Source organism: Salmo trutta, chromosome 23, assembly GCF_901001165.1.
Source record: "Salmo trutta chromosome 23, fSalTru1.1, whole genome shotgun sequence".
NCBI lineage: Eukaryota > Metazoa > Chordata > Actinopteri > Salmoniformes > Salmonidae > Salmo > Salmo trutta.
This window is the reverse complement of record NC_042979.1, coordinates 48703888-48731626: the sequence shown is the minus strand read 5'-3', so window position 1 is coordinate 48731626 and position 27739 is coordinate 48703888. Positions and strand designations below refer to the sequence as shown.

The window sequence follows — 27739 nt, the reverse complement described above, 5'->3', positions numbered from 1 at the left end:
GAACTGATTCTATTACTTGGCCATAGAGTACTATGAACTGATTCTATTACCTGGCCATAGAGTACTATGAACTGATTCTATTACCTGGTCATAGAGTACTATGAACTGATTCTATTACCTGGCCATAGAGTACTATGAACTGATTCTATTACCTGGCCATAGAGTACTATGAACTGATTCTATTACTTGGCCATAGAGTACTATGAACTGATTCTATTACCTGGCCATAGAGTACTATGAACTGATTCTATTACCTGGTCATAGAGTACTATGAACTGATTCTATTACCTGGCCATAGAGTACTATGAACTGATTCTATTACCTGGCCATAGAGTACTATGAACTGATTCTATTACCTGGCCATAGAGTACTATGAACTGATTCTATTACTTGGCCATAGAGTACTATGAACTGATTCTATTACCTGGCCATAGAGTACTATGAACTGATTCTATTACCTGGTCATAGAGTACTATGAACTGATTCTATTACCTGGTCATAGAGTACTATGAACTGATTCTATTACCTGGTCATAGAGTACTATGAACTGATTATATTACCTGGTCATAGAGTACTATGAACTGATTCTATTACCTGGTCATAGAGTACTATGAACTGATTCTATTACCTGGCCATAGAGTACTATGAACTGATTCTATTACCTGGTCATAGAGTACTATGAACTGATTCCATCATTAATCCTGTTTTCTGTTACAGGCTACCTGTACCTGGCCATAGAGTTCGCCCCTCACGGCAACCTGTTGGACTTCCTGAGGAAGAGCAGAGTGTTGGAGACTGACCCGGCCTTCGCTATCGCTAACAGCACCGCCTCCACCCTCACCTCTCAACAGCTGCTCCACTTTGCTGCCGATGTGGCCCGAGGCATGGACTACCTGGCTCAGAAACAGGTCAGTACTGAAGACGTGGCCCGGGGCATGGACTACCTGGCTCAGAAACAGGTCAGTACTGAAGACGTGGCCCGAGGCATGGACTACCTGGCTCAGAAACAGGTCAGTACTGAAGACGTGGCCCGGGGCATGGACTACCTGGCTCAGAAACAGGTCAGTACTGAAGACGTGGCCCGAGGCATGGACTACCTGGCTCAGAAACAGGTCAGTACAAGGCATCGTTACCTGTCACTCCACAAAAGCCACGTTTTTTTGCAAAGCAAGGAAAACATTTAATTCTAGATCTCAAAGGAGGTGACGTCACCGACTGAATGCTACTAGTGAGCACCGATAAGTAGCTAGCCATTTCACATCGGCTGGACTCTCTCTTGCCAACTCCTGTCACTTATTGTGACTTGGTGTGGTACCAGGCTAGGTCAGTGTCTCTCTGTGGTACCAGGCTAGGTCAGTGTCTCTGTGGTACCAGACTAGGTTAGTGTCTCTGTGGTACCAGGCTAGGTTAGTGTCTCTGTGGTACCAGGCTAGGTTAGTGTCTCTGTGGTACCAGGCTAGGTCAGTGTCTCTGTGGTACCAGACTAGGTTAGTGTCTCTGTGGTACCAGGCTAGGTCAGTGTCTCTGTGGTACCAGGCTAGGTCAGTGTCTCTGTGGTACCAGACTAGGTTAGTGTCTCTGTGGTACCAGGCTAGGTTAGTGTCTCTGTGGTACCAGGCTAGGTCAGTGTCTCTCTGTGGTACCAGACTAGGTCAGTGTCTCTCTGTGGTACCAGACTAGGTCAGTGTCTCTGTGGTACCAGGCTAGGTCAGTGTCTCTGTGGTACCAGGCTAGGTCAGTGTCTCTCTGTGGTACCAGGCTAGGTCAGTGTCTCTCTGTGGTACCAGGCTAGGTCAGTGTCTCTGTGGTACCAGGCTAGGTCAGTGTCTCTCTGTGGTACCAGGCTAGGTCAGTGTCTCTCTGTGGTACCAGGCTAGGTCAGTGTCTCTGTGGTACCAGGCTAGGTCAGTGTCTCTCTGTGGTACCAGACTAGGTCAGTGTCTCTGTGGTACCAGACTAGGTCAGTGTCTCTGTGGTACCAGGCTAGGTCAGTGTCTCTGTGGTACCAGACTAGGTTAGTGTCTCTGTGGTACCAGGCTAGGTCAGTATCTCTCTGTGGTACCAGGCTAGGTCAGTGTCTCTGTGGTACCAGACTAGGTCAGTGTCTCTGTGGTACCAGGCTAGGTCAGTGTCTCTGTGGTACCAGGCTAGGTCAGTGTCTCTGTGGTACCAGGCTAGGTCAGTGTCTCTCTGTGGTACCAGACTAGGTCAGTGTCTCTCTGTGGTACCAGGCTAGGTCAGTGTCTCTCTGTGGTACCAGGCTAGGTTAGTATCTCTCTGTGGTACCAGGCTAGGTCAGTGTCTCTCTGTGGTACCAGGCTAGGTCAGTGTCTCTCTGTGGTACCAGACTAGGTCAGTGTCTCTCTGTGGTACCAGACTAGGTCAGTGTCTCTGTGGTACCAGACTAGGTCAGTGTCTCTGTGGTACCAGGCTAGGTCAGTGTCTCTGTGGTACCAGACTAGGTCAGTGTCTCTGTGGTACCAGACTAGGTCAGTGTCTCTGTGGTACCAGGCTAGGTTAGTATCTCTCTGTGGTACCAGGCTAGGTCAGTGTCTCTCTGTGGTACCAGACTAGGTCAGTGTCTCTCTGTGGTACCAGGCTAGGTTAGTGTCTCTCTGTGGTACCAGGCTAGGTCAGTGTCTCTCTGTGGTACCAGGCTAGGTCCGTGTCGCTCTGTGGTACCAGGCTAGGTCCGTGTCGCTCTGTGGTACCAGGCTAGGTTAGTGTCTCTCTGTGGTACCAGGCTAGGTCCGTGTCGCTCTGTGGTACCAGGCTAGGTCCGTGTCGCTCTGTGGTACCAGGCTAGGTCCGTGTCTCTCTGTGGTACCAGGCTAGGTTAGTGTCTCTCTGTGGTACCAGGCTAGGTTAGTATCTCTCTGTGGTACCAGGCTAGGTCAGTGTCTCTCTGTGGTACCAGACTAGGTCAGTGTCTCTCTGTGGTACCAGGCTAGGTTAGTGTCTCTCTGTGGTACCAGGCTAGGTCAGTGTCTCTCTGTGGTACCAGGCTAGGTCCGTGTCGCTCTGTGGTACCAGGCTAGGTCCGTGTCGCTCTGTGGTACCAGGCTAGGTCAGTGTCTCTCTGTGGTACCAGGCTAGGTCCGTGTCGCTCTGTGGTACCAGGCTAGGTTAGTGTCTCTGTGGTACCAGACTAGGTCAGTGTCTCTCTGTGGTACCAGGCTAGGTTAGTGTCTCTGTGGTACCAGGCTAGGTCCGTGTCGCTCTGTGGTACCAGGCTAGGTTAGTGTCTCTCTGTGGTACCAGACTAGGTCAGTGTGGTTCAGACCCCAGAGACAGGAGTGCGTGCTTTTAGTCATCACATCCTAAAAGGTATTGCACAGAGGATTTATTTGTGTGAGTTGTATAATCTGACCAGATCTTTTGTCAATTCTAGTTCATCCACAGAGACCTGGCAGCCAGAAACATCCTGGTGGGAGACAACTTTGTGGCCAAGATAGCCGACTTTGGTCTTTCCAGGGGGCAAGAGGTCTATGTGAAGAAGACTATGGTAAGAGTCTCCGAAGCTGACAAACTTAATGTCATCGTGAATCACCAAGGTGTCACCTAGCCTAGCTTCCAGTTGGGGAGAGGGACACGCCAGGGCTGCCCACTATCCCCACTCTTATTTACCTTGGTGGTGAAACGTTGTTATTCACAAAGACATCTTGACTGTTTGTGTTGAGAAAGACATGTCTTTTTACTCTGTGGATTGAGACAGACATGTCTTTGCTGTTTGTGTTGAGAAAGACATGTCTCTTTACTGTGTGTGTTGAGACAGACATGTCTCTTTACTGTGTGGATTGAGACAGACATGTCTTTGCTGTGTGGATTGAGAAAGACATGTCTTTGCTGTGTGTCAAACAGGGACGGTTACCTGTCAGGTGGATGGCCATAGAATCACTGACCTACAGTGTCTACACCACCAACAGTGACGTGTGAGTACCGCATCCTACCACTGAGTGTGAGTACTGCATCCTACCAATGATAGTGACGTGTGGGTAATGCATCCTACCACTGAGTGTGAGTACTGCATCCTACCACTGAGTGTGAGTACCGCATCCTACCACTGAGTGTGAGTACTGCATCCTACCACTGAGTGTGAGTACTGCATCCTACCACTGACAGTGACGTGTGAGTACCGCATCCTACCACTGAGTGTGAGTACTGCATCATACCACTGACAGTGATGTGTGAGTACCGTATCCTACCACTGAGTGTGAGTACCGCATCCTACCACTGAGTGTGAGTACTGCATCCTACCACTGACAGTGACGTGTGTGTACTGCATCCTACCACTGACAGTGACGTGTGAGTACTGCATCCTACCACTGACTGTGACGTGTGAGTACTGCATCCTACCACTGACTGTGACGTGTGAGTACTGCATCCTACCACTGACAGTGATGTGTGAATACTGCATCCTACCACTGACAGTGACATGTGAGTACTGCATCCTACCACTGACAGTGACATGTGAGTACTGCATCCTACCACTGACAGTGACATGTGAGTACTGCATCCTACCACTGACTGTGACGTGTGAGTACCGCATCCTACCACTGAGTGTGAGTACCGCATCCTACCACTGAGTGTGAGTACTGCATCCTACCACTGACAGTGACGTGTGAGTACCGTATCCTACCACTGAGTGTGAGTACCGCATCCTACCACTGAGTGTGAGTACTGCATCCTACCACTGACAGTAACGTGTGAGTACTGCATCCTACCACTGACAGTGACGTGTGAGTACTGCATCCTACCACTGACAGTGATGTGTGAGTACTGCATCCTACCACTGACAGTGACATGTGAGTACTGCATCCTACCACTGACTGTGACGTGTGAGTACCGCATCCTACCACTGAGTGTGAGTACTGCATCCTACCACTGACAGTGACATGTGAGTACCGTATCCTACCACTGAGTGTGAGTACCGCATCCTACCACTGAGTGTGAGTACTGCATCCTACCACTGACAGTGACGTGTGAGTACTGCATCCTACCACTGACAGTGACATGTGAGTACTGCATTCTACCACTGACAGTGACATGTGAGTACTGCATCCTACCACTGACAGTGACATGTGAGTACTGCATCTTAACACTGAGTGTGAGTACTGCATCTTAACACTGAGTGTGAGTACTGCATCTTAACACTGAGTGTGAGTACTGCATCCTACCACTGACGTGTGAGTACTGCATCCTACCACTGACGTGTGAGTACTGCATCCTACCACTGACGTGTGAGTACTGCATCTTAACACTGAGTGTGAGTACTGCATCCTACCACTGAGCGTGAGTACTGCATCTTAACACTGAGTGTGAGTACTGCATCCTACCACTAAGTGTGAGTACTGCATCCTACCACTGAGTGTGAGTAGTGCATCCTACCACTGAGTGTGAGTACTGCATCCTACCACTAAGTGTGAGTAGTGCATCCTACCACTGAGTGTGAGTAGTGCATCCTACCACTGAGTGCGAGTACTGCATCCTACCACTGAGTGCGAGTACTGCATCCTACCACTGAGTGTGAGTACTGCATCTTAACACTGAGTGTGAGTACTGCATCCTACTACAAAGTGTGAGTACTGTATCCTACCACTAAGTGTGAGTACTGCATCCTACCACTGAGCGTGAGTACTGCATCCTACCACTGAGTGTGAGTACTGCATCCTACCACTGAGCGTGAGTACTGCATCCTACCACTAAGTGTGAGTACTGCATCCTACCACTGCGTGTGAGTACTGCGTCCTACCGCTGAGTGTGAGTACTGCATCCTACCACTGACAGTGGAAGTTGCAGACTGAACGTGTGTCAGATACACATATATGAACTATTGATTTGAAAATGTATTGTCTGTCTCTCTTTATCCCCAGATGGTCGTATGGTGTACTTCTCTGGGAGATAGTGAGCTTAGGTTTGTATCCAGTGTGGTGAATTATATATAGACACTGTACTGTTCGGAGTGAAGTGGAGTCTGATGCAGAAATAGAACGACTAGAATGGGAAACCTTGTCATTAATTCCATTACTATGGAGTCTCATAGTCCTGTTCTGTGTAAATAACAGTGTGTGTGTGTATCAGGAGGTAATCTGTACTGTGTGTGTGTGTGTGTGTGTGTGTGTGTGTGTGTGTGTGTGTGTGTGTGTGTGTGTGTGTGTGTGTGTGTGTGTGTGTGTGTGTGTGTGTGTCTCTCTCTCAGGAGGTACTCCGTACTGTGGGATGACCTGTGCTGAGCTGTATGAAAAACTCCCTCAGAGCTACCGGCTGGAGAAACCACTCAACTGTGACGACGAGGTGTAAGTACCCACAAGACAGACCCTCTCACAGAGCAGAGATCACAGGAATATAGACATACATGATTAGTAAAAACAACTACATTTATAAAATCAAGATTCAGAAGTTGAAATCAAGATTCAAGAGTTTCCAGATGAATCCCCATATAGTAGAGATGTAAAATATACCATCATTGTCCTGTGTTGTGTCCAGGTATGAACTGATGGGGCAGTGCTGGAGGGAAAAGCCCTACAAGAGACCCTCATTCCAACAGATACTGGTCTCCCTTAACAGGATGCTGGAAGAGAGGAAGGTAAATCAAACACACATTTTCTTCAGGAAATATTAAAAAAAAATTGAGTTTCATTCTTTCTTTAGAATTATTCACACATGTTCATATTATTTACACTAAAGGTCCGCAGTAAGGTGAACTGAATGTTTTCTAATCTTTCAATGAAAACAACGTTCTAAAAGAAAAATGGTATTGTTTTTCTTTTTTTAATAAGAGGTTGAATTAGTTAATATAGTAATTAACACGATTTCTCTGTGTGTGGTTTCTAGACGTATGTCAACACCACTCTGTATGAGAAGTTTACCTACGCTGGCATCGACTGCTCCGCTGAGGAAGCTGGATGACAATAATTCCATCATCACGTTGTACACAAATCATAAAGCTACATGGTTTAAACAGTCCTCCGTCCATCCATCCATCCGTCCATCCATCCATCCGTCCATCCATCCGTCCATCCGTCCATCCATCCATCCATCCATCCATTCATCCCTCATCCATCTATCCATCCATTCATCATCCATCCATCCATCCATCATCCATCTATCCATCATCCATCCATCCATCATCCATCCATCCATCCCTCATCCACCCATCCATCCATCCATCTATCCATCATCCATCCATCCATCATCCATCCATCCATCCATCATCCATCCATCCATCCCTCATCCACCCATCCATCCATCCATCTATCCATCATCCATCCATCCATCATCCATCCATCCATCATCCATCCATCCATCCCTCATCCACCCATCCATCATCCATCCATCCATCCATCAATCCATCCATCCATCATCCATCCGTCCATCATCCCTCCATCCATCATCCATCCCTCCCTCCCTCCCTCCTTCCCTCCCTCCCTCCCTCCCTCCCTCCATCCATCCATCCATCCATCCACGAGGGTTTAAGGACTGCTATTTTGCACATATTGTGTATTCCAAGTTATGTGCTAACATCGTACAATCATAAACCGACCGGCAAGACTTTCGTCTTCGTGTAAACCTGCGTTATTGTTGATGATTTTTATGTTGTGATGAATGTCCATGGGTGCGTTCCTAAGGGCACACTATTCTCTATGGGATCCTGGTCAAAAGTAGTGCACTATGTAGGGAATAGGGTGCAATAGATCCTGGTCCAAAGTAGTACACTATGTAGGGAATAGGGTGCCATAGACCCTGGTCAAAAGTAGTGCACTATGTAGGGAATAGGGTGCCATAGATCACACTATGTAGGGAATAGGGTGCCCTATAGACCCTGGTCAAAAGTAGTGCACTATGTAGGGAATAGGGTGCCATTTGAGACACAATCCTATGATAGTCATTGGCTGACCTGTAACAACACTGTACCTGTTGTCCTTATAAGGCAGTGGAATCAGATGTTACAGACCTGTCAGCCAATAGTGACGTTACATGTACTGTAAGTATCTTTCACAAACTGAGGCCTAGATTCGCTCGGATTCATGGCGCTAACCGGTGGTAGCTGAACACCTGCGTTGGAGCCTTATAAATCAGCGAGCAGCAGAAACCACACCACGTCCCGACTCGCTTTAGAAGTTCAGATAGAGAAGTCTATATAGAAATGAAATTAAATAATGCTGATTTCTGCCTAATCGAGGTGTAAATTACATCTCACATTTCAGTGTTTCGAACGTGTAAACAAGGATGCATAGGATTTATCTTAATGCGACTCCATGCAGCCAATGGCAATGTCCACTGTAGGTATAATGCCCGGGAGCTATTTGTAGATTAAACAGCTCTAACGCCAAAAACAACCACTATGCTGGTGTCGTCCAGCGAGGATCTGAATCTTGCCTCAAACCACTACATAGACAACTGTATCCTTAAAACAAAATAAAACCTTTTGTGATTAAATACTTATCTGTGATGATTGATTCATTCCACCAATGCGGTATCTTTTGAAAAGTGTATCTTGGTAAAACAAACATGTTTAATTTCATCTAATTATAACATTCTGTCATAGAGGGCACATGTTCAACTTCATAAAAAAAAAACTCAAGAGGTTAAATACAATGATAAAAATACAATAATAAAAATACAATAATAAAAATACAATAATAAAAATAAAATAATAAAAATACAATAATAAAAATAAAATAATAAAAATACAATAATAAAAATACAATAATAAAAATACAATAATAAAAATACAATAATAAAAATACAATAATGAGTGCCTATCAAGTGCCAAATAAAGTAACAGGGTTGACTGTAACAGGGTTGACAGTAACAGTGTTGACCGTAACAGGGTTGACTGTAACAGGGTTGACTGTAACAGGGTTGACAGTAACAGTGTTGACCGTAACAGGGTTGACAGTAACAGTGTTGACCGTAACAGGGTTGACTGTAACAGGGTTGACAGTAACAGGGTTGACCGTAACAGGGTTGACAGTAACAGGGTTGACCGTGCCAGGGTTGACAGTAACAGGGTTGACAGTAACAGGGATGACTGTAACAGGGATAAATGTAACAGGGATGACTGTAACAGGGTTGACTGTAACAGGGTTGACAGTAACAGGGTTAACTGTAACAGGGTTGACTGTAACAGGGTTGACAGTAACAGGGATGACCGTAACAGGGTTGACCGTAACAGGGATGACCGTAACAGGGATGACCGTAACAGGGTTGACCGTAACAGTGTTGACCGTAACAGGGATGACCGTAACAGGGTTGACCGTAACAGGGTTGACCGTAACAGGGTTGACCGTAACAGTGTTGACCGTAACAGGGATGACCGTAACAGGGTTGACCGTAACAGGGTTGACAGTAACAGGGTTGACAGTAACAGGGTTGACAGTAACAGGGTTGACTGTGATAGGGTTGACTGTAACAGGGTTGACAGTAATAGGGTTGACTGTAACAGGGTTGACTGTAACAGGGATGACCGTAACAGGGTTGACCGTAACAGGGTTGACCGTAACAGTGTTGACCGTAACAGGGATGACCGTAACAGGGTTGACAGTAACAGGGTTGACAGTAACAGGGTTGACAGTAACAGGGTTGACTGTGATAGGGTTGACTGTAACAGGGTTGACCGTATCAGGGTTGACCGTAACAGGGATGACCGTAACAGGGATGACCGTAACAGGGATGACCGTAACAGGGTTGACCGTAACAGTGTTGACCGTAACAGGGATGACCGTAACAGGGTTGACCGTAACAGGGTTGACCGTAACAGTGTTGACCGTAACAGGGATGACCGTAACAGGGTTGACCGTAACAGGGTTGACAGTAACAGGGTTGACAGTAACAGGGTTGACAGTAACAGGGTTGACTGTGATAGGGTTGACTGTAACAGGGTTGACAGTAACAGGGTTGACTGTAACAGGGTTGACTGTAACAGGGTTGACCGTATCAGGGTTGACCGTAACAGGGATGACCATGCCAGGGTTGACTGTAACAGGGTTGCCGTGCCAGGGTTGACCGTACAGGGATGACCATAACAGAGTTGACCGTAACAGGGTTGACCGTAACAGGGTTGACTGTAACAGGGTTGACAGTAACAGGGTTGACAGTAACAGGGTTGACTGTGACAGGGTTGACTGTGACAGGGTTGACTGTGCCAGGATTGACAGTAACGGGGTTGACTGTAACGGGGTTGACCGTAACGGGGTTGACCGTAACAGGGTTGACCGTAACAGGGTTGATCGTAACAGGGTTGACTGTACCAGGGTTGACCGTACAGGGATGACCGTAACAGAGTTGACCGTAACAGGGTTGACCGTAACAGGGTTGACCGTAACAGAGTTGACCGTAACAGGGTTGACCGTAACAGAGTTGACCGTAACAGGGTTGACTGTAACAGGGTTGACTGTAACAGGGTTGACTGTAACAGGGTTGACTGTAACAGGGTTGACAGTAACAGGGTTGACTGTGACAGGGTTGACTGTGACAGGGTTGACTGTGCCAGGATTGACAGTAACGGGGTTGACTGTAACGGGGTTGACTGTAACGGGGTTGACCGTAACAGGGTTGACCGTAACAGGGTTGACCGTAACAGGGTTGACCGTAACAGGGTTGACTGTGCCAGGGTTGACCGTACAGGGATGACCGTAACAGAGTTGACCGTAACAGGGTTGACCGTAACAGGGTTGACCGTAACAGAGTTGACCGTAACAGAGTTGACCGTAACAGAGTTGCCAATTTCATCTTAAATGAGTCATAATCCCCTTGTAACATGGGGAATGGAAGCTTGTTGTGTGCAATGGGGCAACTGATTGCAAGCTTCAAGTGTTTCTAGAATGTCTAGCTATGGGTAACAGGGTTAACATGTTACGCACAACCAAAAAGACTAGAATCAGCTCACCTGCTTTGTTAAACTATCCTTTAGTGAAAGGAGAATGTCCACAAGGTCTGCAAACCAAACCTGTCCGTGAGGTGTTGTGTGTGTCATCTGTTAGATGTTAGATGTTCAGTGTTTCTTTCGAATTTATTATATATTTTTTTAATTTTAGTTTCACCGTATCAATACGAGAGTTCAGTTCATGTAACAATCATCACACTGTTTTCAGAAATGACTTTGTCAGAGACAAAAATGAGTAGGGCTTTACCAATGATGATGAAAACATGGAAACATTTTTGCAGTAAGTGGGTTAAATTCTACCAAGAAGTCAGAAGGGGCACGGAGGGATGTGTCAAAATGCTGAATTTTGACACTTTAGCAAGTCTTTATTCATAATTAAAATTTGATTTAGTGAATTCTCCATGTGGTCTAAAGTAAAGGGCAGTTCATTTAATATATCAGGCTTTTAAAATGAAATATTTTTACTTAAAATATATTACAATATGGCATTTAGCAGACTTTTTCATCAAAAGTGACTTAGTCATGCGCTCACACATTTTACATATGGGTGGTCCCAGGAATCAAACCCACTAACCTGGCGTTGCTCTACCAACTGGTAGATATATAATATATAATACCTCCCTCTGCTGGTCAGGATGTGACAACATATGGGTGGTCCCAGGAATCAAACCCACTAACCTGGCATTGCTCTACCAACTGAGCTACAGAGGACCACATCAAAGTGATGCCACTCAATTGGTGGAACGTCCCATACCCAGCTGGGTTAGTTCAGGTGAGTCTAGCGTAACAGTGACTCAGGGTTGGCTAATAAAAGCCCAGTCTATATCTAGCTGTCCTAGTCTCTCCTGGCTGTCCTAGACTCTCCTGGCTGTCCTAGTCTCTCCTGGCTGTCCTAGACTCTCCTGGCTGTCCTAGAGTCTCCTGGCTGTCCTAGAGTCTCCTGGCTGTCCTAGACTCTCCTGGCTGTCCTAGTCTCTCCTGGCTGTCCTAGACTCTCCTGGCTGTCCTAGAGTCTCCTGGCTGTCCTAGAGTCTCCTGGCTGTCCTAGAGTCTCCTGGCTGTCCTAGACTCTCCTAGCTGTCCTAGAGTATCCTGGCTGTCCTAGAGTCTCCTGGCTGTCCTAGAGTCTCATAGCTGTCCTAGACTCTTCTGGCTGTCCTAGTCTCTCCTAGCTGTCCTAGACTCTCCGGGCTGTCCTAGAGTCTCCTGGCTGTCCTAGTCTCTCCTGGCTGTCCTAGAGTCTCCTGGCTGTCCTAGAGTCTCCAGGCTGTCCTAGAGTCTCCAGGCTGTCCTAGAGTCTCCAGGCTGTCCTAGAGTCTCCTGGCTGTCCTAGAGTCTCCAGGCTGTCCTAGAGTCTCCTGGCTGTCCTAGAGTCTCATAGCTGTCCTAGTCTTCTGGCTGTCCTAGAGTATCCTGGCTGTCCTAGAGTATCCTGACTGTCCTAGAGTCTCCTAGCTGTCCTAAAGTCTCCTGGCTGTCCTAGACTCTCCTGGATGTCCTAGACTCTCCTGGCTGTCCTAGACTCTCCTGGCTGTCCTAGTGTCTCATAGCTGTCCTAGAGTCTCCTAGCTGTCCTAGAGTATCCTGGCTGTCCTAGACTCTCCTGGCTGTCCTAGACTCTCCTGGCTGTCCTAGAGTCTCCTGGCTGTCCTAGACTCTCCTGGCTGTCCTAGTGTCTCATAGCTGTCCTAGTCTTCTGGCTGTCCTAAAGTCTCATGGCTGTCCTAGTCTTCTGGCTGTCCTAGACTCTCCTGGCTGTCCTTGACTCTCCTGGCTGTCCTAGAGTCTCCTGGCTGTCCTAGAGTCTCCGGGCTGTCCTAGAGTCTCCTGGCTGTCCTAGTGTCTCCTGGCTGTCCTTGAGTCTCCTGGCTGTCCTAGAGTCTCCGGGCTGTCCTAGACTCTCCTGGCTGTCCTAGAGTCTCCTGGCTGTCCTAGAGTCTCCTGGCTGTCCTAGAGTATCCTGGCTGTCCTAGACTCTCCTGGCTGTCCTAGACTCTCCTGGCTGTCCTAGAGTCTCCTGGCTGTCCTAGACTCTCCTGGCTGTCCTAGAGTATCCTGGCTGTCCTAGACTCTCCTGGCTGTCCTAGACTCTCCTGGCTGTCCTAGAGTCTCCTGGCTGTCCTTGAGTCTCCTGGCTGTCCTTGAGTCTCCTGGCTGTCCTAGACTCTCCTGGCTGTCCTAGAGTCTCCTGGCTGTCCTAGTCTCTCCTGGCTGTCCTAGAGTCTCCTGGCTGTCCTAGAATCTCCTGGCTGTCCTAGAGTCTTCTAGCTGTCCTAGAGTCTCCTGGCTGTCCTTGAGTCTCCTGGCTGTCCTTGAGTCTCCTGGCTGTCATAAGAACACAGGACCAGGAGTGGTCAGCGGAATCCCATCAGGCTGTCCTTGCGTCTCCTGTCCTAGGGTCCAGTGTTAGCCCTAGCTAGGGTCCAAGTCCAGTCTGTCCTATAGGGTCTCCTGTCTGTCTTGTCACGTTTCCTGTCCTAGGGTCCAGGTCCACAGGGCTGTCCCTCAGTAGCAGAAGATGGTCGCAGCTTTATGTCCCAGGATGAAGAACAGTAATGTACCATTCAAACAGTTTTAGAAAATTCAGAGTGTTTTCTGTCCAAATCTGGTAATAATATGCATATCCTAGCTTCTGAGTTGGTGTAGGAGGCAGTTAAAAATGGGCACATATTTTTTTCAAAATTCTCAATACTGCCCCCTAGCCCCAACAGGTTAATCAACTACCAAAAAGTAAAGCTTACATTCATCATAAATATTCATAGTTGATATTTCTGCCTGTTGTATCTCTGTGTTTACAGATCTATATTTCTGCCTGTTGTATTTCTGTGTTTACAGATCTATATTTCTGCCTGTTGTATCTCTGTGTTTACAGATCTATATTTCTGCCTGTTGTATCTCTGTGTTTACAGATCTATATTTCTGCCTGTTGTATCTCTGTGTTTACAGATCTATATTTCCTAGATGCATTAAGATATCCTAATGCTATTTATTTGTGTATGTGTGGGCATACAAGCAATATCAGAGCTTGCAATGTTGGGAGACAGAAGTTAATAGACAACCTTCAAGTCAAATACGCTCTTTCAGTGCTGTATGGTCATGCCTGCCAAAAAATACATACATATACACGTCTTTTGATGTTGTAATCCAAGATGGCGTAGCAGTTCAGACGTCCCGTCGTGTCCCGTGTATATATATATATATTTACATATTTTTTTCTTCACTTATCTTTTTACATTTTTTTTATTCTAAATACTCAACCTCAAAGCACTCTCCTGCAACCCGCCTCATCAATTTAAAAAAAAAAAGAAAGTATTATTTACCTCATCTGAATTCCACGACAGAAGCTAGCCAGAGGTTAGCCATTTTCACTGGCTAACATTGAAGTTCAGCTAGCTACGGTTAGCTGTCCTCAGCTATCCATTAGCTCGAAAAGCTATCGCCAGTTTTTGTACAGCGCGACTCAGACCAGAGCATATCGGACCTATTCTCTCTCCTTTCCTCGATTTCTACCGCAGGCTCTGGACATTTACACCTGGATCTTGCAGCTAACTAGCTGCTACCTGAGTGACTATTGGCAACGTCGGTCTCGGAATTAACACACACTATTACGGAGCTAGCTAGCTAGCCAGCTGAAGAATTCCGTCAGCCACTCGTGGGCTACTCCTGAGCTAGCCAGCTGAAGTGTCTCCTGGGCTACAACTCACCTATCCTGACCCGTTTTACTGCCGATGCGGAGCCCCATTGGGTCTTCACGACTGGATCACCGACGTTATCTGCCCGAGGGAGTTGTCCAACTGGCCCCTCCGTCGCGACGTAACCTGATCGCCCATCTGCGGCCAGCTAATCGTTAGCTGTCTTTTCGGCTGCGATCTGAATAGGTCTGTCGGACACTTTTCTTGGGCCACTATAACTAACTATTTTGCCAACTTGGACAGGTCCCCCCTTCCACACGGAACCCCACGAACCCACAGACGGAAACGTACGAGGCGGCTAAAAACAGACCTCCCTCCCATCTTCCACCAGCTTGCTACCTATGGCCCGGCTAGCTGTCTGATTCTCACTGGACCCTCTGATCACTCGGCTAAGCATGCCTCTCCTTAATGTCAATATGCCTTGTCCATTGCTGTTCTGGTTAGTGTTTATTGGCTTATTTCACTGTAGAGTCTCTAGCCCTGCTCATTATACCTTATCCAACCTCTCAGTTCCTCCACCCACACATGCTATGACATCTTCTGGTTTCAATGATATTTCTAGAGACAATATCTCTCTCATAATCACTAAATGCCTAGGTTTACCTCCTCTGTACTCACATCCCACCATACCTTTGTCTGTACATTATACCTTGAAGCTATTTTATCGCCCCCAGATACCTGCTCCTTTTTCTCTCTATTCTGGACGTCACAGACGACCAATTCTTATAGCTTTTAGCCGTACCCTCATACTTATCCTTCTCTGCTCCGCTGGGGATGTAGAGGTGAATCCAGGCCCTTCAGTGCCTGGCTCCACACCTACTCCCCAGGCGCTCTCTTTTGATGACTTCTGTAACCGTAATAGCCTTGGTTTCATGCATGTTAACATTAGAAGCCTCCTCCCTAAATTTGTTTTATTCACTGCTTTAGCACACTCTGCCAACCCGGATGTCCTAGCTGTGTCTGAATCTTGGCTTAGGAAGTCCACCAAAAACTGTGAAATCTTCATCCCTAACTACAACGTTTTCAGACAAGATAGAACGACCAAAGGGGGCGGTGTTGCAATCTACTGCAGAGATAGCTTGCAGAGTTCTGTCCTGCTATCCAGGTCTGTACCCAAACAATTTGAACTTCTACTTTTAAAAATCCACCTCTCCAAAAACAAGTCTCTCACCGTTGCCGCCTGCTATAGACCCCCCTCGGCCCCTAGCTGTGCTCTGGACACCATATGTGAACTGATTGCCCCCCATCTATCTTCAGAGCTCGTGCTACTAGGCGACCTAAACTGGGACATGCTTAACACCCCAGCCATTCTACAATCCAAGCTTGATGCCCTCAATCTCACACAAATTATTAATGAACCCACCAGGTACAACCCCAAAGCCGCAAACACTGGCACCCTCATAGATATCATCCTAACCAATGTGCCCTCTAATTACACCTCTGCTGTTTTCAACCAAGATCTCAGCGATCACTGCCTCATTGCCTGCACCCGTAATGGGTCAGCGGTCAAACGACCTCCACTCATCACTGTCAAACGCTCCCTGAAACATTTCAACGAGCAAGCCTTTCTAATCGACCTGGCCCTGGTATCCTGGAAGGATATTGACCTCATCCCGTCAGTAGAGGATGCCTGGTTATTTTTTAAAAATGCCTTCCTCTCCATCTTAAATAAGCATGCCCCTTTCAAGAAACTTAGAACCAGGAACAGATATAGCCCTTGGTTCTCCCCAGACCTGACTGCCCTTAACCAACACAAAAATATCCTGTGGCGTTCTGCATTAGCATCGAACTGCCCCCGCGATATGCAACTTTTTAGGGAAGTTAGAAACCAATACACACAGGCAGTTAGAAACGCCAAGGCTAGCTTTTTCAAACAGAAATTTGCTTCGTGCAACTCCAACTCTAAAAAGTTCTGGGACATTGTAAAGTCCATGGAGAATAAGAACACCTCCTCCCAACTGCCCACTGCACTGAGGATAGGAAACTCTGTCACCACCGATAAGCCCACTATAATTGAGAATTTCAATAAGCATTTTTCTACGGCTGGCCATGCTTTCCACCTAACTACCCCTACTGCATTCAACAGCACTGCACCCCCCACAGCTACTCGCCCAAGCCTCCCCCATTTCTCCTTCTCCCAAATCCATTCAGCTGATGTTCTGAAAGAGCTGCAAAATCTGGACCCCTACAAATCAGCTGGGCTTGACAATCTGGACCCTTTCTTTCTAAAATTATCTGCCGAAATTATTGCAACCCCTATTACTAGCCTGTTCAACCTCTCTTTCGTGTCGTCTGAGATTCCCATAGATTGGAAAGCAGCTGCTGTCATCCCCCTCTTCAAAGGAGGTGACACTCTTGACCCAAGTTGCTACAGACCTATATCCATCCTACCCTGCCTTTCTAAGGTCTTCGAAAGCCAAGTCAACAAACAGATTACCGACTATTTTGAATCCCACCGCACCCTCTCCGCTATGCAATCTGGTTTCAGAGCTGGTCATGGGTGCACCTCAGCCACGCTCAAGGTCCTAAACGACATCGTAACCGCCATCGATAAGAAACATTACTGTGCTGCCGTATTCATTGACCTGGCCAAAGCTTTTGACTCTGTTAATCACCACATCCTCATCGGCAGACTTAGTAGCCTTGGTTTCTCAAACGATTGCGTCGCCTGGTTCACCAACTACTTCTCTGACAGAGTTCAGTGTGTCAAATCGGAGGGCCTACTGTCTGGACCTCTGGCAGTCTCTATGGGGGTACCACAGGGTTCAATTCTTGGGCCAACTCTTTTCTCTGTATACATAAATGATGTCGCTCTTGCTGCTGGTGAATCTCTGATCCACCTCTACGCAGACGACACCATTCTGTATACTTCTGGCCCTTCTTTGGACACTGTGTTAACAACCCTCCAGACGAGCTTCAATGCCATTCAACTCTCCTTCCGTGGTCTCCAACTGCTCCTAAACACAAGTAAAACTAAATGCATGCTCTTCAACCGATCGCTGCCTGCACCTGCCCGCCCATCCAGCATAACTTCTCTGGACGGTTCTAACTTAGAATTTGTGGACAACTACAAATACCTAGGTGTCTGGTTAGACTGTAAACTCTCCTTCCAGACTCACATCAATCATCTCCAATCCAAAGTGAAATCTAGAATTGGCTTCCTATTTCGCAACAAAGCATCCTTCACTCATGCTGCCAAACATACCCTCGTAAAACTGACCATCCTACCAATCCTCGACTTCGGCGATGTCATTTACAAAATAGCCTCCAATACCCTACTCAACAAGCTGGATGCAGTCTATCACAGTGCCATCCGTTTTGTCACCAAAGCCCCATATACAACCCACCACTGCGACCTGTATGCTCTCGTTGGCTGGCCTTCACTTCATCATCGTCGCCAAACACATTGGCTCCAGGTCATCTACAAGACCCTGCTAGGTAAAGTCCCCCCTTATCTCCGCTCACTGGTCACCATAGCAGCACCCACCTGTAGCACGCGCTCCAGCAGGTATATCTCTCTGGTCACCCCTAAAGCCAACTCCTCCTTTGGTCGTCTCTCCTTCCAGTTCTCAGCTGCCAATGATTGGAACGAACTACAAAAATCTCTAAAACTGGAAACACTTATCTCCCTCACTAGCTTTAAGCACCAGCTGTCAGAGCAGCTCACAGATCTCTGCACCTGTACATAGCCCATCTTTAATTGAGCCTAAACTACTACCTTTTCCCCTACTGTATTTATTTATTTTATTTATTTTGCTCCTTTGCACCATATTATTTATATTTTAACTTTTAAATTTCTTCAAACTACAAATCTACCATTCCAGTGTTTTTTCTTGCCATACTTTATTTACTTTGCCACCATGGCATTTTTTTGCTTTTACCTCCATTATCTCACATCATTTGCTCACATTGTATATAGTCTTATTTTTTTCTACTGCATCATTGATTGTATGTTGTTTTACTCCATGTGTAACTCTGTGTTTTTGTATGTTGTCGAACTGCTTTGCTTTATCTTGGCCAGGTCGCAATTGTAAATGAGAACTTGTTCTCAACTTGCCTACCTGGTTAAATAAAGGTGAAATAAAAAATCGTCACACAAGTGGGCTCAGACATCAAGATTCAATTTTTTTGGGATCCAAAGTTTGTTGAAGGATTTTGTATCTTTAAGCCCTTACTCTTGCAATTTAGTCACCACAAATTATCTATGGGGCCAACCTGGACTTTGCCTCAACTCCAATATCCAAAATCCAATATGGCATCCAAAATCCAATATGGCATCCAAAATCCAATATGGCATCCAAAATCCAATATGGCTACCATACTAACATTTGATGGTGGTCAAAGCATGTGTAAATATGAATTTTGTAGATGAGGCAATATTTCTGAATTGTGTACAACACTCATGCCTATAGAAACTGTTTTGGTGTAAATCAAATTTTATTTCAAATACAAAATGGCCAACATAATTACACTCAAACTCCTTCGCCCAGAGGCGTCATTCCCATAGGAGGCACAAGGGTACGTGCCCCCTCAGATTTGTCATGTTTTTGTTGGGGTTTGTTTCTCTGTAATACTAACCACCTAGCGATTTTATGAATTTGGCTTCCAGTTAGCCCAAATAGGTTTCCAATCTCCCAACCTCATAACAAGCTACCAAGTAGTCATTTTAGGCAATAAATCAAGTTATAGTAGCTAGCTAGTCTAACTATTTTAGCTAGAATTCCTGCAGGCACGGTTGGCAGACTTCAGAAAAGTAAGTAATAACTAAAATGTATTGAATAAGACTCACATTAATTTCTGGAGACAACAACTGTGTTCGAATACTCATACTAACCTCACTAACCCTACTTTTTGTGACGTAAATTGAGTATGTAGTGTGCTTATTGGTCATAGTTGGTTATAGTTAGTACGCCAAAAGATCCCGGATGTCGTACTACATTAACCAAAATATGAAGTATACAAGCAGTGGACACTATTTACGTACTTTTAGGGCCCATAATGCAATTATTCCAAAAATGGGCATGGCTTCAGAACATTTTCAGATTTGAAGAAAATGGTGGAAAATATGCAGCCGAAGTCTGACGAGAGCTGATACAAATTTATTTACTTTAATTATGACAAATGTAAGGAAAATGTTGAGCAATGTAATAAAGTAATAACTTTTCAAATAAGTTACGTTACACGTTATGTTGTCTGACAATTTGTTAGCTACGCTATCCTTACAAACCGCATAGCATATCATTACAGCAGCATATACCGGTATGTTAGCTACGCTATCCTTACAAACCGCATAGCATACCATTACAGCAGTATATACCGGTATGTTAGCTAGCTACCTAAGTAACGTCTCTAGTTGGCTACTAATACATCGAACTTGTCAGTATATTAACTATATGCTATCTAAATAACTACCCAGCGTTTATTGACTTGATTTTTCACATCATTCTTAGCTTAGCTAAGTGGTATAGTCATTCGGGTGCATTCGTAAATTCGCTCTGGCTATTTACTCCGATTCTAGAGCACTCTCGTCTGAGTGTGCCAGAGCACAGAATAAACTGATGAATTTACGAACGTGCAACACCTGTTGAATATAGCCGGTGTCAGTAAATGTCGTCAAAAAAGCGTAATTAAATTGTTGCCAGCAGCACAGTTACAGTCACCAACTTTCTGGATAACATGAAAACAGCCTAACCAGCTCTGCTAGGGGGAGTAAAATGGTCAAAGTGAGGTGTTCTCTCATTTGTGTCAGGAAGTAGGTAAGATGCTAGCCAACGTTAGCCAGTTCGCTTGACTGCTGTTGTGAGGTCGGATCAACCCTACTCCACAGCCAGAGCATCCAGTGTGCGCTCTGAATTTACGAACACCCAGAGCGCACTCTGGCACACCAGATTGAATTCACGAAACACACATGAAGTCATAAAATGTCTAGCTAGTCATTTGTTATGCTAACAAGCTAGCAAGAGGTTGCATAGCAACAGCATCAACTTCCGGTAGACAGGCATCTCAACTGAAAGAATACCGTTCATTTACAGTATAATGAAATTAACTAATAGTATATACACTCATTAAGTATGTAGTATACAGTGTATTAGTATGGGTATTCGAACACAGCTTACGTTTTTCCCGTTTTCGAGTGTCATCGAAACTGGATAAGGAGACCGGTGTGGTACAGGTGAATTCACTACTTTATGCACTGGGGAAAGATACAGAAATTGTCTACAATGCATTCTCCTTTGATGACTTTAATGACGAGTTCGACTATGATGTGGTGATCAAAAAACGGAATAAACATTTTGTGCCACGGCGCAACGCGATTCACCAACGAACATGTTTCCATAAACGGATTTGAAAAAAGGAGGAGAGACAGTGGAATCTTTTGTGAGGAATCTGTATGTGCTAGCTGAACACTGAGTTTGGAACTACAAAAAGACAAACAAATAAGGGACAGGATTTGTGATTGGCATTATGGACAGCGATGTTTCACAAAAGCTACAGCCAGACTTGACACTAGAGAAGCAAGCCAGTCAGAGCAGATAAAACAGCAGAGAGCAGACATGCGCAAGGGAGCTGACAACTACATTGAAGGAAGTGAGACTCAATACACAGCGTCACAACAAAACATTCTAAGCAGACTGCAGGCGGCCAGAACAAACAGTTTAAGCAAAGAAACAGTCAGTCAGTCAAAACAGGGAAATTGCTCATGTTGTAACCGCAGCCATGATGACAGTGAAAAATTTCCAGCACGCAACAACAACAACAAAAAATGCAGGAAGTATAACAAAATGGGTCAAAGAAGTTACAGCTGAGGATGAAATGCATAGGTTCATTCTGTTAGGATCAGTTACCAAGCAGTATGATTCTGAAGATCAGTGGCATGTTGAGCTCCCCTGAATAGCACGTGTCAAGTTCAAGATTGAAACTGGTGCTGATATTATAGTGGTCTCAGAGCACTTACCAGAGCTTGCCACAGCACCCCCTGCTGGCTAACATTGAAACTGCTGTTCACAGCCCAGGTGGCAGGATTGATTGTATGGGGATATATTTTTTTTATATTTATTTAACGAGGCAAGTCTGTTAAGAACAAATTCTTATTTACAATGACGGCCTAGGAACAGTGGGTTAACTGCCTTGTTCAGCGGAAGAACAACATATTTTTTACCTTGTCAGCTCGGGGACTACAATCTAGTAACTTTTCAGTTACTGGCCCAACGCTCTAACCACTAGGCTACCTAACCACGAGTGAAAGAAAAGGAGAAATGTATAAAATCTGGATCTTTGTGATTTGAGGACCATACGTTAATAACATACTTAGCAGAACCGTTGCATTAAAGATGGGTTTGGACCTCAGAACAGACGTGTTTGGAGAGATAGGTCCTGCTGAACTGTGAACCGGTCAAGATTGAGTTTAGGCCCGAGGAAGTCCCCTTATTCTCTGACTTCGCCACGCAGAATTCATTTTCCACTCCTTCCAGAAGGGAACTGGACAGAATGGAAAGATGTGACATCATGGAGGGAGTAACCATGCCAACAGACCGGTGTGCTCCCGTGGTGCTGTTGGCATAGTGAGAACATGTGTAGACTTAAAAACGACTCAACGAAGTAGTGAAAACGGTAGAGTTTACCCGTTGGAGGATATAGCACCAAAACTATCCGGGGGCCTAGAGTCTTTTCCACACTCGATGTGTTTAGAGGTTTTTTGGGGTAGATACCGCTTGAATCCAGCAACAGAAAAACTTGACGACTTTCATCAGTCCCTGTGGGGAGATTCTGCTTCAAGCGCCTTCCTTTTTGGAATAACGAGTACGCCAGAGATCTTTCAGAGGGAGATGAGCAAGCTCCTGAGAGGAGGGATGACATACTGGTGTACGGTGCAGCAAACAAGGAAGAACACGACAGGAATCTGAGCAAAGTGATACAGACCATCAAAGAATCAGGACTATAAGCTGAACAAAGACAAGTGCCACTTTGGGAAGTAAGGAGATCCAATACTTCGGTCATGTGATCAGAGGGGACTTAAGAACCCAATCCTGTAGACAGTTATACCACAGTTGATATACCGGAAGTTGTAGAGCTAGGAAGAGTGTGTCCAGGGTTCTTTTTCCTTTTCGTTGGAGCCTCTTAAGTTGTCTCATTTATCCTCAAAGAGACTCGTGACTTGGAATACTTGGTGTTGCCATGCCAAGCAGTCTGCTGCCTTTTACAAAAAAAGTTACGTTTTTTGTACAACCATCCATTTCATAAAATGGAGGACATTAGAGATTAGTTACTGAGCTCCGACGAAAAGATTGAAGCTCAGCGTTTCTCTCAACAACAGATGTACACAACACCAGTAGAATGTGAAACTACCCCCAAAATGAAATGACAGGAAGAGTCTGAGAAACTAATCAAAATACACTTTATTGCTTCTGGTGTAGTAATGGTTGACATGGAATCGTGAACAGTCAAACAGCATGTAAAACAGAACAGTAAAAATGTGAGTGTTTTATAGTAAAGTTACTGTTACTGTGTAAGACCGAGGCTGGGACTATTAAACGTATGGCTACAGACTGTGAGGATTGTATTGACAGACTGGATGGCAGTGTTATTAAAGTCTCACACAGGACTGCCATATTCTCCAGGACAAAGATGTCAGCACTACAGGTTCAGATTTTTATAGAAAGAAGTCCTGACGGTGAAGTGATTGGAAAAACATAATCATGATTGAAGAGTAAGTCAATGTTAACAGCACTTGAAAAGACCTGTGAAACTACCATTTGTACTGCTGTTATTGATAATTCTGGGTGCCTGAAGTCAAGTCACAGTATTTAAGTTCTCAACAACAAAATATGGAAGAAACGCCGCTGTCCATATGGTTTTGAATCATACAAAATGTACACAGATGAAACATCAAATTAAACTCGGACGTGATTCAACAAATAAAATGTAATTGTTATAAACTATGAACTAAGCAATCATCACAGATTCAACCACATGAACGGTAGCTAAATCATGACGGCTCCCAGTCAAACACATGATGACACTTGTCATTCCTGCAAGGTTAAACTCACAAAACACAGACTAAATGAATGATATCAACTGAATGAGAAGGCCGTCTCCACGCCAAAGACCATTATTACAAACATAACATCTTGTGATGATTTAACTGTTCATTTGAAAACTACCAGGAAAAGCAGGTTTAGACATAATACATAATTAAAACAACAAAAATCATGTTATCATTGGAGACTATATAGACAAACTGTAACCAACACTGGGTAAACGTCTGTATCCATCCACATCAAATACCTCGTCAGTGTATTAATACCTTGTCAGTGTATTAATACCTCGTCAGTGTATTAATACCTCATCAGTGTATTAATACCTCATCAGTGTATTAAAACATCAGTGTATTAAAACATCAGTGTATTAAAACAGTGTATTAATACCTCGTCAGTGTATTAATACCTCGTCAGTGTATTAATACCTCATCAGTGTATTAAAACAGTGTATTAAAACATCAGTGTATTAAAACAGTGTATTAAAACAGTGTATTAAAACAGTGTATTAAAACATCAGTGTATTAAAACAGTGTATTAAAACATCAGTGTATTAAAACAGTGTATTAAAACAGTGTATTAAAACAGTGTATTAAAACCTCGTCAGTGTATTAATACCTCATCAGTGTATTAAAACAGTGTATTAATACCTCATCAGTGTATTAAAACCTCGTCAGTGTATTAAAACCTCATCAGTGTATTAAAACCTCGTCTCACCTATAGTGCATTACTTTGAATCATCAGAACCCATAGGGCTCTGGTCTAAAATAGTGCACTATATAGGGAATAGGGTGCCATAGGGCTCTGGTCTAAAATAGTGCACTATATAGGGAATAGGGTGCCATAGGGCTCTGGTCTAAAATAGTGCACTATATAGGGAGCACCTCCTCCTCCTCAATGACGTGGTGTTACAGAGGGAGCACCTCCTCCTCCTCAATGACGTGATGATACAGAGGGAGCACCTCCTCCTCCTCAATGACGTGGTGATACAGAGGGAGCACCTCCTCCTCAATGACGTGGTGATACAGAGGGAGCACCTCCTCCTCCTCCTCAATGACGTGGTGATACAGAGGGAGCACCTCCTCCTCCTCAATGACGTGGTGATACAGAGGGAGCACCTCCTCCTCAATGACGTGGTGTTACAGAGGGAGCACCTCCTCCTCCTCAATGACGTGATGATACAGAGGGAGCACCTCCTCCTCAATGACGTGGTGTTACAGAGGGAGGTCCTCCTCCTCAATGACATGGTGTTACAGAGGGAGCACCTCCTCCTCAATGATGTGGTGATACAGAGGGAGCACCTCCTCCTCAATGACGTGGTGATACAGAGGGAGCACCTCCTCCTCCTCAATGACGTGGTGTTACAGAGGGAGCACCTCCTCCTCCTCAATGACGTGGTGTTACAGAGGGAGCACCTCCTCCTCCTCAATGACGTGGTGATACAGAGGGAGCACCTCCTCCTCAATGACGTGGTGTTACAGAGGGAGCACCTCCTCCTCCTCAATGACGTGGTGATACAGAGGGAGCACCTCCTCCTCAATGACGTGGTGTTACAGAGGGAGCACCTCCTCCCCCTCAATGACGTGGTGATACAGAGGGAGCACCTCCTCCTCCTCAATGACGTGGTGATACAGAGGGAGCACCTCCTCCTCCTCAATGACGTGGTGATACAGAGGGAGCACCTCCTCCTCCTCAATGACGTGGTGTTACAGAGGGAGCACCTCCTCCTCCTCAATGACGTGGTGTTACAGAGGGAGCACCTCCTCCTCCTCAATGACGTGATGTTACAGAGGGAGCACCTCCTCCTCTCCTCAATGACGTGGTGATGCAGAGGGAGCACCTCCTCCTCCTCAATGACGTGGTGATACAGAGGGAGCACCTCCTCCTCAATGACGTGGTGATGCAGAGGGAGCACCTCCTCCTCCTCAATGACGTGGTGATACAGAGGGAGCACCTCCTCCTCAATGATGTGGTGTTACAGAGGGAGCACCTACTCCTCCTCAATGACGTGGTGATACAGAGGGAGCACCTCCTCCTCAATGACGTGGTGATACAGAGGGAGCACCTCCTCCTCAATGACGTGGTGTTACAGAGGGAGCACCTCCTCCTCCTCAATGACGTGGTGATACAGAGGGAGCACCTCCTCCTCAATGACGTGGTGTTACAGAGGGAGCACCTCCTCCTCCTCAATGACGTGGTGTTACAGAGGGAGCACCTCCTCCTCCTTAATGACGTGGTGATACAGAGGGAGCACCTCCTCCTCCTCAATGACGTGGTGTTACAGAGGGAGCACCTCCTCCTCCTCCTCAATGACGTGGTGTTACAGAGGGAGCACCTCCTCCTCCTCAATGACGTGGTGATGCAGAGGGAGGTCCTTAAAGTAAACTACAGTAGGAATAGTAGAATGTCTTTGCTACAGTGTCCCTCCCTCCCTCCCTCCCTCCCTCCCTCCCTCCCTCCCTCCAGCCAGCCAGCCAGCCATCCCTCCCTCCCTCCCTCCCAGCCATCCAGACATATCTGCAGTTAACAGGTTCTTCTCTCGCTATCAGAATGACAGTGACGACATCTAGCTAGTTGAATCACACTGATGATGTCATCAAGCTTCAGAGTCAACTGTGTACCCCTCTGTATCTCCATGGTAACCTCCCGCCATCCCAGACAGTCCCTCAGCTGCTCCAGTGGTTCAGCTACTCCTCAGTGACACATACCAGAAGTCATCTCTTTCTGGAAGAGAGAAACACAGTTAAACGTGACTGTGATGATGAAACACAGTTAAATAGTCACAGCATTTGTTTTTCAAGCACACTTGACTGTGCCAGCAGTTTCCAACAAACATTTGGCCAGGTGGGTATTTGAGTTTGGCACAGTACCAGTCTGACAGACTGAGCTCAACATGTCAACACACACATCCAGCCAGCCTGTTAGACACGAGATTCTCTCTCCTCATACCCTTCCTCGTCTCTCTCTCTCCCCTCACACCCTACCTCTCCTCTCACCCTACCTCCCCTCATACCCTACCTCCCCTCACACCCTACCTCTCCTCACACCCTACCTCTCCTCTCTCTCTCCTCTCGCTCCCCTCACACCCTACCTCTCCTCTCGCTCCCCTCACACCCTACCTCTCCTCACACCCTAACTCTCTTCACACCCTACCTCCCCTCACACCCTAACTCTCCTCACACCCTACCTCTCCTCACACCCTACCTCTCCTCTCTCTCTCCTCACACCCTACCTCTCCTCTCGCTCCCCTCACACCCTACCTCTCCTCACACCCTAACTCTCTTCACACCCTACCTCCCCTCACACCCTAACTCTCTTCACACCCTACCTCTCCTCACACCCTAACTCTCTTCACACCCTACCTCTCCTCACACCCTACCTCTCCTCTCGCTCCCCTCACACCCTACCTCTCCTCACACCCTACCTCTCCTCTCTCTCTCCTCACACCCTACCTCTCCTCTCGCTCCCCTCACACCCTACCTCCCCTCACACCCTAACTCTCCTCATACCCTACCTCTCTCTCTCGCTCTCCTCACACCCTACCTCTCCTCACACCCTACCTCTCCTCTCTCTCTCTCCTCTCTCTCTCCTCACACCCTACCTCTTTTCTCTCTCTCTCCCCTCACACCCTACCTCTCCTCTCTCTCTCCTCACACCCTACCTCTCCTCACACCCTACCTCTCCTCTCTCTCTCTCTCCTCACACCCTACCTCTCCTCTCTCTCTCTCTCTTCACACTCTACCTCTTTTCTCTCTCTCTCCCCTCACACCCTACCTCGTCTCTCTCTCTCCCCTCACACACATTACCTCGTCTCTCTCTCTCTCCTCACACCCTACCTCTTCTCTCCCTCTCCCCTCACACCCTACCTCTCCTCTCTCTCTCCTCACACCCTACCTCTTCTCTCTCTCTCTCTCCTCACACCCTACCTCGTCTCTCTCTCTCCCCTCACACACATTACCTCGTCTCTCTCTCTCTCTCTCCTCACACCCTACCTCTCCTCACACCCTACCTCTCCTCACACCCTACCTCTCCTCTCTCTCTCTCTCTCTCCTCACACCCTACCTCTTCTCTCTCTCTCTCTCCTCACACCCTACCTCTCCTCTCTCTCTCTCTCCTCACACCCT

General features: G+C 46.2%; 2 protein-coding genes across 6 annotated transcripts in view; one reads left to right on the top strand and one right to left on the bottom strand.

Annotated features, from left to right (window-relative positions):
* Positions 1-7094, top strand: part of LOC115160173 (tyrosine-protein kinase receptor Tie-2) — a 74231-nt gene extending 67137 nt beyond the window's left edge. For all 3 annotated transcript variants that reach the window (XM_029710554.1, XM_029710553.1, XM_029710557.1), the window contains 7 exons: positions 718-908; positions 3392-3505; positions 3862-3932; positions 5874-5914; positions 6200-6296; positions 6487-6586; positions 6835-7094. In XM_029710554.1, the coding sequence (XP_029566414.1) occupies positions 718-908; positions 3392-3505; positions 3862-3932; positions 5874-5914; positions 6200-6296; positions 6487-6586; positions 6835-6909 (689 nt within the window). In that variant the 3' untranslated portion in view covers positions 6910-7094. The remainder of the gene's footprint in view (positions 1-717; positions 909-3391; positions 3506-3861; positions 3933-5873; positions 5915-6199; positions 6297-6486; positions 6587-6834) is intronic.
* Positions 7095-26120: 19026 nt separating this feature from the next.
* LOC115160171 (MOB kinase activator 3B) overlaps positions 26121-27739 on the bottom strand; it is a 50398-nt gene continuing 48779 nt past the window's right edge. For all 3 annotated transcript variants that reach the window (XM_029710550.1, XM_029710552.1, XM_029710551.1), the window contains exon 4: positions 26121-26339. In XM_029710550.1, coding sequence (XP_029566410.1) covers positions 26310-26339 — 30 coding nt within the window. In that variant the 3' untranslated portion in view covers positions 26121-26309. The remainder of the gene's footprint in view (positions 26340-27739) is intronic.